Source organism: Diabrotica virgifera, chromosome 7 (genome assembly GCF_917563875.1).
Source record: "Diabrotica virgifera virgifera chromosome 7, PGI_DIABVI_V3a".
NCBI lineage: Eukaryota > Metazoa > Arthropoda > Insecta > Coleoptera > Chrysomelidae > Diabrotica > Diabrotica virgifera.
In genome coordinates, this window is record NC_065449.1 from 67,595,635 (window position 1) to 67,607,353 (window position 11,719).

General features: G+C 29.5%; 1 protein-coding gene and 1 long non-coding RNA gene across 3 annotated transcripts; one reads left to right on the forward strand and one right to left on the reverse strand.

The window, feature by feature from the left end:
* Positions 1 to 124: 124 nt before the first annotated feature.
* Positions 125 to 8,150, reverse strand: LOC126888037 (uncharacterized). Its single transcript, XM_050656048.1, has 3 exons — positions 7,613 to 8,150; positions 7,482 to 7,553; positions 125 to 4,332 (listed from the first exon to the last, which is right to left on the reverse strand). The coding sequence occupies exons 1-3, from the start codon at positions 7,640 to 7,642 to the stop codon at positions 2,098 to 2,100; spliced, it is 2,337 nt and encodes a 778-aa protein (XP_050512005.1). The 5' UTR covers positions 7,643 to 8,150; the 3' UTR covers positions 125 to 2,097.
* A 6-nt stretch (positions 8,151 to 8,156) lies between these two features.
* LOC126888040 (uncharacterized) lies at positions 8,157 to 10,751 on the forward strand. Of its 2 annotated transcripts, XR_007699362.1 has the most exons (3): positions 8,160 to 8,512; positions 8,571 to 8,773; positions 10,571 to 10,751. It is a non-coding gene; the product is annotated as an uncharacterized LOC126888040 (long non-coding RNA). The 2 variants fall into 2 exon arrangements; XR_007699361.1 differs by having other exon boundaries at positions 8,157 to 8,773.
* Positions 10,752 to 11,719: the final 968 nt, after the last annotated feature.

Genomic DNA, 11,719 nt, shown 5'->3' on the forward strand with positions numbered 1-11,719 from the left:
TTATTATATTATTCGTACTTTGCATTATCGTAAGTGTTAAATTCTAAATTAATAAATAAATCTAAATATTTCATTATTTGGATCGTTATATTAATTTATTATAATTATTTAATTAAAAAAAAACACTTTTAAATATTATTTTATTAAAACGTAATAACTACCTAAAACTAGGTACTGGAAAAATAAATAATAAATAAATCAATACAAAATAAACTACAGCTACATTAATAGCATAGGCGCAAAATTTCTGGTCAATGCTTTTAAAATGCATTATTTTTTTCGAGTCCTGAGAAAGCTAATAAGTATTATTTAAAAATTTAAACGCAGAATGAAAGATTACATTATTACCGAGGGCCTAAAGTCCCTGAAGACTTCTATAATTTTTATTCTAATATGTTACATGGGTAAAAGGAAAAGAGAATATTGAGTGTGATTTTTAATTTCAAATATCTCATTCAAAAGAAACATTTTGTTTATTCTAAGGGACTCTAAGCCCTCGGTAATAATGTAATCTTTAATTCTGCGTTCAAATTTTTCAAAAATACTTATTAGTTTTCTCAGGATTCTAAAAAAATGAATACGTTTAAAGATTATTGGTCCGAAATTTTGCGCTTACGCTCTTTTAACAACTAAAGATTTATTACAACTAAAACAATAGAAATGTATTTGACAGTCTTGTAGTTATTAAGGTATCAAAGTTATTATCCATAATACACGTGGTGCGTTCAACGTTAATGCCCGACTATATAATTGTTATAGGCAAAAAATTTGAAGGATTTTTGAGTTAATTAGTAGATATCTAGATATTACTAGTTTCAAGTAAGTAGATTTTTCTACAACCAATATTCCAAATGCATTTTTCTGCACAATTTTATGTAAACAAACTTAACATTTTCTCACAGAATAACTGACAGTAGTGTGCAGAAAAGTGACGTTTCTGTGCCGGAAAGTTCTTTTATGCATAGTACATACCATTACATTCCTCAAAAAAATCATAAATATAATTAGGTATAACATGTTTTGATGAAATGGTTTTGTTTAAGATATTAGATTTGATAGAACTTTACAAAAAAAGAACCGATTTAACTACATCTCATGTCCGAGAAATCTGGAAAATCTTTTGAACTTTACATTTGGCATTTGGTATTCTACAAATGATTACCTTATTCTGAGTAACGTTATACATATATTTTGTGTACATCTGTGGTTAAAGTGTAGACACATATATAACCTGTAAGACAGGTGATATTATTCTTAATTATCTATCGAATAGAAATTAAATTATTTATTATTTATTAAATTATTAATTGTTTTATTTTACAATTTTATTCTTAATAAACATCAATTAACCAATAAGGATTTAGCAATCTCATCAAGATACGTCGAATGAAGTATGGTGGAAATCCGTGACCAACTCTCCTAGAATTTTTATTCAAAATTGTTTAAAAATATATATATAACTACTATAACTACAATTAAGGCAGTGCATTAATTTTTTAACTGATTTCTGTGTAGGTAATTAGTTTAGGTTTGGGGAATTTAAGTTGATTAAAAAATCAGAGGTATATTTAAAATCCCTAAAAAGGGGTATATCACAACAAAACGTTTTCGGAATCAATATTCCATCATCAGTGTATTCACAGATTAACATGCTTTAAGCCACAAAAATATACGGGTAAAAACCCTTGAGTTGTTTTTAAACAGTTAAGGTTACATTATATTATGCGATTTTAAAGGATGTTAAAAATATTTCCAGATTAACCCCTGGCATTACATGACATCAACCATATTGGTTGGAAAATTTGTAGGTATGACCTTACATGGCAGAGTTGTCAGCTAGCACTATAATCGGAAAAAACAATTGTTGGAAATGGAAAATTAAAGTAAAAAATAAAAAGTCCCCCACTTTATGGAAAACTTAACTTTTTTGGTTGTTACTAACTAATAACAGAAATATATCATATTTAACTGACTTTTAAATCATTTCATTATTTATCAAATAATATGCCAGTGGGACATTAAAACATTAAAAACCTAAACATGTAAGTACGTAATCCAACACATACAAAAAACATAATTTAATAAAGTACAAAATTCTCATTTACTATTTTGCCATATGTTACATCCTAACATTTTTTTTGAAGGTGTAAATTTTACACAGCCTGTATTACCGATACCATCTTTTGTCGCCAATAAAGCCCTAATTGTAGATGTATCTAAAAGATTTCTCTTATCTGTTTTTATATTGAATAAATTACTAAAAACCCTTTCTACCGCAGCGTTTGAAAATGGTAGAACGAATAACAATGAAAATACTTTTTTTAAATTTGGAAACAAAGATATGTTGGCTTCATTTTTTAATTTAAAAATCTGAGACCAGTATATATCACACTCGGTATTGGAATTAATGTCTAAACTATCAAAATCTAAGAGTGCATGTTTTCTCCACTCGTTATCCAAAGATTGTGCATTGACAAAGTTATTTAGAACTGGAAACCTATCTAATATGTTTTTTAAAGATTTTGTTTGGAATGATTGGGCCACCTTCGGATCTAACAGCTCTAAGGTAGTAAAAACCGGGTCCTCAAATTTAAACCGATCTTTGATATTAGCAACTAGTTCAATATAAAAGGATAATATTGATTTAAAAAAATTATCAAAGTCTGCTTGTTCTAAATTTGTGTCTTTATCCGATCGCAAATGTTGCAAACTGTCGAAAGCAGAAATTCCTATATAAATTTGCTCTAATGGAAGAAAATTGTCTGGATTGTCGTGAACAATTTTCAGGATTTCTGCACATTTTTTTATATGAACAATATTCATATAATTGGAACATAAAATCTTCAATAAATTTTCAGTTTCGGGCTTAACCCTATATAAAAGTGGTTTTTCGGATTGGAATAAAATATTGAAATCCGTCATGAGCTCTAGAACATAAGACATAAACTTTAAATACACTTCAGTAAGAGGGTGATTAAGAGTTTCCAACATAGTTTCCGTTACATGTGAAGGATCTTCAGAAACACTCTCCTTGAAATATGCACGTAATGGTTCGTACTGCTCTAGAACCCTGTCCACAACTGCTTTTAGTGAAAGCCACCTGGTCTTAGCAGGTGATAGAATTTTGTGAATGTCAACCTTAAAAAATTCCTGAAATTCCCGAAATTTGGCTCTTCGACAAGCACTTCTATTGAAATGGCTTCCTATATTTCTTAGTAAGTCCTCAATGTGCTTGGGAAGTTTCAAGCATGCCTTTGAAGTTGCTAAATGTGCCATGTGACAAGAGCATTTAACACAAACTATATCAGGAAATTCTTGTTTTAGATGGGAAAAAACTGAATTGTGTGGCCCTACCATTACATTAGGTGTGTCCGACGAAAATCCAACAAAATTAGATATAGGAATACCTTTGGAAAATATTATGTCTTTTAAAGTTGAATATAATTCAACTGCAGTGCCCCCAGTATTTTCTAAAATGTCAAAAAATGTTGTTTGTAATGAGTTGGAATTTTCATCAAAAAATATTGCAGTAAATGCACACTGTTTTTTTACCGATATATCTGTAGTTTCATCCATAATCAATGAAAAAAACATTCCAGGTACTCTTAACTTTTCATATAATTCTTTCAGAAAATTGTCACCCAAACATTCAACGACTATTTGAGTTGCTTTAGTCCTTTTAACGGTTAATTGTTGAGCTATCTTAGAATCTGGAAAAATATCTTTAAGTAGTGGACATACAGTGTCCATTAATAAGAACGGTAAGTCCTTTGTAGCCAAAAGACTACATAATTTTAGTTCTGCTCTTTTAACTAAATTATTTTCACAGGTTTGTTTTACACACATGTCCTTTATTTTTATATTACTGGATACCGCACTAAAATTCTCTTTGTGTTTTTCCGTTCTCATATGTCTAAGTAACACAGCCTTATGAGCCACCAAATTTGATTTACAAACTTTACAAAATGCGTATTCATTGCCGTGTTTATCATCTGGCTTATTTGATTTATTAAGCCACCCGCGAAACTCGTTATCGGTTAGCCACGCTGGAATAAACTTGCATATTCTTTTTGAAGGTGTATCTACAAAATCAGCTTTCCTTTTCAAACTCAATAGAAATTTGTCAACAATTGGTGCGGACTCGGCATCATTGGGCTCGGCATCATTGGGCTCGGCATCATTAGTGTCAACAATAATATTACTCTGAGAAGTGTTAATCTTTTTACTAACACGGCCAACGTCAACATTTTGACTAATAATTACTCCTCCCTTAGGAGTATGAGAAGTAGATGGCTGCTCTTCAGTAACATTTTGCTGATTACTAGATTCAGGCTAAAATAATTTCTCGATATACTGGGTGTTTGATCAATAATTGGACAATTGGACATATTTTAACTAAATAATCCTTAGCTTAATACATTATGAAGATTTAACATTTAAAATTGATTTTAATATTTAATTTTATTGAAATTTATTTAATTTTACTTCATTTTATATAATTCTATGTAAATTTTATTTAATTTTAATGATTTTATTTAATTTTCTTTAATTATATATTTTTTATTTGATTTTATTTAATTTTGTTTAATTTTATTCAGATTTATTTAATTTTAATTAAATTTAATCAACACTTATATGGTTAATACTACCCCGGACCCAGTCAACAATAGAAAATTCTGAAACTACATAAATATCTAATTTTACCTTAAAAAATGTGTCCCACTTTATTTTTCCGATAAACTCCACCGTTAGTGGAGTCATAGGAGTTTTTACTTACGGAAAAAATTAGACAAGATAGAACTTTTTATAGATTCATTAAGAAATGTATAATAAACAACATATTAAAAAGTTCTATTTCAAAAGTGGGTGCTTAATTTTTCATTAAACAAATTACCTGCGAAATTAGTTGTTTTTTAAATACCTACGAAAATATAAATTTTGGAAAAAACTGACTTGACCATTGAAAAATTAGAAAATTTTACACAAAAAAAACTTATATAAAGATTTTTCGAAAATTAAATCTACAGCTTCTATAACTTTTTATTTATAACGCTAAGTCATCCCTCTCACAAACATTGGCATAAGTACAATGTGGGCGGAAAGTGGGACTTACAAGAGTTTTGTTTAAAAATTGATTTAGAAATATATGGTACTATTACGATTTTACCTATAAAACTCTTAAATTTGCACAACATACTTTTCAAACATCGTACTAAATGAAACATTACGACGTCTTAAGAAATGTAATTTGGAATACTTTGTAGTTTTACAGAATAAATACCACTGGGATATTACTAAGTGTAAACGGATATATTACAATTTTATAGGTGTTTTTAAAGCTTATCCAATGTAATTTTTAAAATGCACTAAATTATTTTACTTTAAAAATAAAATAAACAACTTCTTTTTGAGAAAATTAAGAAAGATAAAAAATGTAATGAAACCACCGAAAAATATCAGTTAAAAAAATGTTTATACAAAGTCATCAGAACGTTTTTACCCAAAATACATTTAATCACAAGCGTAAATATAATAAATGTCAAAAAAAAATTTTTAGCTCTGATACAGTACCTCTGTCTGCGTAACTTGGATTGGAACCTATCGGAAACTTTTTTGTTATCAATTTTATGAAAAAATGTTATTCTTCATACAATACTCTGTAAGGTATAAAATCTAAGATGCAACCATCAGATTTCCAATATTATCAATTTTCTACAAGGTACGTCAAAAATATGAATTTTGTTCAAGAATAAAGTACCTTAATATTTCACAATATCGAAAATTGTTATAATGCTATAATTTTTAGTTGTTCTTAAATAAGAACTATGTTTTAATATACAATAATTATATCATTCTGCTTGAAATATTGTGAACTAGAAAAGTACCTACTTTACTTTTGAGCGAAATTCATATTTTTTAACATATCTCGTATAACATTGATACAATTTGATATATTATGATGGTTGATTGTTATATTTTGTTATATTGAGCTTTTTTAATCTTCCATTTGTTGCGTCAGAATCGGATTCAGCATAATTAAAAACAAAATAAAAACATTTTTGATCAAGGTAGAAATATTAATTCACCGATATTGTTAAAATCGTTTCTACAAAACAGCTTTTGTCGTTTTTAAACAATTAGTTAACTTAAATTAACAAAAATTAACATATATTTTAGAAAAATATAAGTTTTTTGATTTTTTCCGAAACAACGTAAGTTTTCGATCTACATTGACTGTCGTACTTTTATTTAGTTGAGTTAAATATATAGGGAGGAAGGCACTTATGGAATAAAATTATTTTTGCCCTTTTTAGAAAAATTTTTAAAATCGCCGAGACCAGTCGATTTTTAGATGTAATTGTGCGCTTTTTAAACACAAATTTAAATGTACAAGGTGATTCACGCAAGCCTAGCATAGTCCATAAACTTTATTTTCAATGGAACATCCTGTATATTTTTAAAAACTGCTTAGCAACCTGATTTCAATGAATTATATAATGTATGATGATTATTAATAATACAGGGTGATATTTTTGAAATTATAATGTATGGAACCACTTATGAAATAATGTAGTTTGTGTCCTTATTTAAAAAAATTATAAATACCCTAGGATACCTACCCCAACTTTAAAATTTAAATATGCACTGTTTAAATATAAATTTGAATATACAGGGTGATTCACGCAAGTCTAGCATAATCCATTATCTTGTCCATTTTAGTGAAACACCCTGTATTTTTTAGAAATTTGATGTTCTTAGAAACTACTTTATTTAGAAACTACTAATATATATTGGGTTTTGTATTTAATGTCTTGCCGAACTTTTTAAAAAATTGCAAAATTCACCTTGTATTATTCAAAATAGAACCTACATAATACACTTTTTTGAGTTGATGTTACTATGTAGCTTCTAATTACACAAAAATATACTGAATGATTCATTAAAACTAAAGATCATGGACTATACTAGACTTTCGTGACGCACCCTGTATGTTTAAATCTATGTTTATAAAGCGCCCATTTGAATTTAAAAGTTAACGGGCCACAGCATTTTTTAATAATTTTCTAAAATAAGTACACAAACAATTTTATTCCATAAGTATTTTCCATACTTTCTAATTTCAAAATTTCACCCTGTATTATTGTTAATTATATTTCGTTAAAATTGGTTGTTAAGCAGCTTTTAAAAATATAAAAATATATAGGGTGTTCCAATAAAAATAAAACATATGGGCTCTGCCAGGCTTGCGTCAATCACCCTGTAGATTTAAATTTATATTTAAAAAGTGCACATTTATATATTAAAATCGACGGGTCCCAGCGCTTTTTATAATTCTTTAAAACAAGGACACAAATAATTTTATTCCATAAGTGCCTTTCGCACTGTATAAGCTCATCATTATAATATAGTTAAAACATGTCCAATTAGTAATAAAACATCCGTATATTATATAGTGAAGTCTTAATTATTTTACTAATTACCTGTTGTTCAGAAGCATGACGTGAAGTTGACGGCTGCTTTTCAGCAATATTTTTTTCATTATTTGATTTGGTCTAAAACAAATTCATTATTATATTTCAATATCCACACGTTAGTAAACTTTTTTACCCACCTTAACACTTTTTATTAACCATTTATCCATTATAAAAAAGTATTTTCACAAACCAAAACTTATTTCAACAGACGAGACGTTTACTTAAGCACTGCACTACATACAATGAAAATAAAACTAAATCGTGCGTGAATTAGCTTTCATAAGTTTACAGACTAAAATCGAAAAACTCATAAATAACATCCGAGGGCAGACAGATTTTGAAATTTGAATTGGATTAGTACGCCTTAAGTGGATGCACTTGTGCATTTAAATTCTAAACAAAAGAATCGGCACATGTCCCTTTTGTCAAAAGATGAAAAGTATCGGATGTCACTAACATTCATCCAGTATAGGCTATTTATAAAAATTTTGGTGGAAGCAAACAAAATTAATGTGTTGTTGGTGCTGGGAATATATGGATGAGAAAGTTTTAGTCGATGATAGTAGATACACTGAAAAATATCCGCAAATATCCGATTTATTTAAAGGTACGCAGAAGGTACGACAACTCTCAAAAAGGTACGCAAATCGGATAATTATCCGCTGATTGGCAACACTGATAATAATATACTATTCTCAATATGGCTACTGGGTGTAAAAGATAAATCTTATTCTATCTGTTCTTCATGAGTTTTAGATAATTTTAGTTGTATTTCTTTGTAATTTTGTGTTGTACAAAGATTAATTTAACATTTTCTCTGGAAGTATTAATTTAGAAAGATAATATGCTTCATTGGTGTTGTGTTTTGAAGTGTGAAATGCAAAGTAATTGTGATAAAGTCAAGATAAAGTTCACTTTTAAACTGAACTAAATAAGGTATCTGAGAGACAACAATGGTTAAATGCAATACAATGTACAGGTTTTACTAGCGAAATGAAAATTTTCCTGTCCTGTCTGCTGTAATCATTTTATATCTGGTAAGTTACAATTACAACAGTAACGATTTTTGAAGATGTTAACATTTTAATCTTATAGGAAAATAGGAAAACCAGCCGACTTAATCGATAATAACAATCTCCAGATTGGGTTCCTTCAATAAATATGGGCTATAAACACAATGAAATAAGTTCCCCAAAATCTAAAATGGAGTGCTATCAAAGGAGAATTAAAGGAAAAAATATTCATATTGAAATTATTTATAAGGCACTGGACTGTCTTAAATTCTACAATAATACTAGGTGGGTAAATGATTTTAGACATTTTTCATTAAGAGTAGATTAAGATTAAGTAGATTTTCATTCAGTAGATTTAAGACTTGTTTACACGGGTAGAGTAATGATGCAAGTACTTGATAGAGTAGAGTAACTCTACCTGTAAAAATGCTCAGCACAGTAGAATAGCTGGTAGAGTGTATAGTTGGAGTTAAAGTAGAGTGACTAGCAACCTATGGCAAAGTAACTACTCTATGACCACCACTACTGCCAAAATGTCTACTCGGCTGCACACTCTACCCATGGAACACGCTCAATTATGGCAGAATAGAGTAGGTAGGAGAGTACATGGGGGGCGCTGTCATTCTGGCTGGAATTGTGTTTTGTGTAAATAGTGAAAATGAAGTTCACCGAAGATGAAACTTTAAAACTTGTAGAGCTATAATACGGCGAATACCAGTGTTTATGGAATTTAGGTAGTGTATACTACAGAAATAAAAGTTTGCAGCAAGCTGCGGAGGATGAAATCGTCGAAAGAATGGCAAAGGAGGCTTTGGAGTAAACGAGCTTAAGCAAAAAATTAAGAATTTAAGGTGCACTTATAATCAAGAGTGTTTAAAAATACAAAAATCGGTTTCACTATACTAGCATCAGTACTATACTTGTACTCTCCTCATGTGAATGGTATCAAGCCATTTTTGGTAGAGTACTACCGCTACTCTACTCTCCTCAAAACTCTACCCATGTAAACAAGTCTTTACAAACAGTGGAAAATGAGGTAGCTAGTAGAGTAGTAGTAGAGTAAAATATACTGGTTTAGCAAATTACAATGTTTTAAGTTAATACAGTAGCGATCAACAGGTAGCCAAAACGTGTTCCAAGATTGCCACTGTAATTTTGAATATTTTTTCGAGGTATTTGTCACACGTATTCGTAAAATAATAAAGAATGGCGGTACAGAGCCCAATTTGAAAAATATATTAATATGTGGAAATTACTCTGTAATTATACAATATTTAAAAAAGAGCCTGTACCGCCATTAAGAAGAACAAAAAAATACACTTTCTTCAAATAAACTTTTTTATCTGATGCCTAGATTTTGTGTAATTTTGGAACTACTAATGAAATAAAAAATTTTAGTAGTTCCAAAATAACACAAAATCGGATAAAAAAGTTGTATTTGAAGAAAGTGTATTTTTTTGTTCTTCTTAATGGCGGTACAAGCTCGTTTTTTTATATTGTATTTAATTACAAAGTAATTTCCACATATTAATATATTTTTCAAATTGGGCTCTGTACCACCATTCTTTATTATATTAAGAATATGTGTGCCAAATATCTCGAAAAAATATTCAAAATTACAGCCGCAATCTTGGAACACCTTTACGCTACCTGTTGATCGATACTGTTACCTCTTAAGATAGTTTTAATAGTTATTTATGATATAAGTATTAAAAGTACAATTTTAAGACGCGCATGTGAAAGTTAACTTGAAAAAATAATTTTATTAATGTTTTGACTTCCACATCAGATGTCATTGTCAAAATACAAAATATTCATTATTATTAGGTTTATTCTAGCAAACAGTCAAACTAGTCAAAAACCGTCAGCAAACAGTTGGTCGGTAAAAGAACATAATACAGTCACCAGTGCGATCCCCTCTACTCGCGCTGGTCCACTATTCGCTGATGATTTCAAACTGTTTGAAACTGATGCTAAAACAAACCTATTATTATTATGCATATCATTATCTGTAAATAATATTTCTTCTGATTGTTAATTGTAAAGGATAGAAAAATTACCATTTATTTTATTTTTTTTTAGAATCAGCTGAGAGAAGTGGTCTACAAAAAACCAGGAAGGAAACGGAATATGTGGCTACGAAAGGCAAAAGAAAGGTTTACAAAGCAAATGTGACACATTTTTTTGAAATATTTAGGAATATCAGTAAATTGCATTAAAAAATGTATGAAAAGATTTTGTTCAATAAAAATGTTTATATTTATCAAGGATGTATTATTTGGTATGGCCACATATCGTCAGTGATGTAATAATACATCCTATCTGTTTTTTTCATGAGTTTTGTAAGAGAGACTAAAAACTTGTCTTAGGGTCACCTCCTGTTTTCATATGATATTTGTTTTGTAGTAAATTAAACTATCTATGAACTACAAAACAAGTCAAAACTTACATATGAACACAGGAGGTGACCTTAAAACATGTTTTTCCATCTCTCATACAAAACTCATGAAAAAACAGATAGGAGGTATTGTCACATCAGCAAGGATGTACAGTGATGAGTGCCCTAATAGGTACAGAGTTGTACAATAGATGTACAGAGATAAAAAGAAATGAAACTAGTCGAGCTGGGAAATTTAGCGAAATTAACCTTTAAATTTACGTTATATTGATCCCACCTTTACACATATCGGAGGAGTATGTCAACTAAAACTGTCACTGTGACAGTGGTAGTTTCCAAACTCGTCTGATATGTCTGAAGGTGGTACACAATCAATACAATCTAAATGTATAAGTTAATATCGCTAAATTTCCCAGCTCGACTAGTTTCATGTCTTTTTATCTCACTACTTAATACATCTTTTGTGCTATTTTGCCGGTTATTAGAGCGCTCATCACTGTATTTCTGGTATATCCAGGGAATGTCTACAAAATATATTTTGAATGTCCAGAGAACATTCGTGGACATTCATGGAATGTTCCAATAAGACATTCAGGTAATGTTTAAAATGCTGACACAGGATTTTCCTGGGATGTTCAGGGAACATGTTTTCGGGGATATTCCAGGAATTTTTCAATGTCTGTGTACCTTCTATGGACCTATATGGAATATTTTGGTGTTATTACCGCCGCACTCCACTTGCGATTTGTAATCAGGAAGATTGAACACATTTGTTTCAAATACAAGTCAATCCATTTGTGACTAAATAATCATGGATTGACTTCTATTTGAAA

What these genes read in the sequence shown, in the direction of transcription:
- LOC126888037 (XM_050656048.1), bottom strand. Translation starts at nt 7,642, where the DNA reads ATGGATAAATGGTTAATAAAAAGTGTTAAG. An exon ending in GGTTAATAAAAAGTGTTAAG is followed by an intron (nt 7,554 to 7,612) that starts GTGGGTAAAAAA and finishes AATTTGTTTTAG; the next exon opens with ACCAAATCAAATAATGAAAA. An exon ending in GTCATGCTTCTGAACAACAG is followed by an intron (nt 4,333 to 7,481) that starts GTAATTAGTAAA and finishes AAATTATTTTAG; the next exon opens with CCTGAATCTAGTAATCAGCA.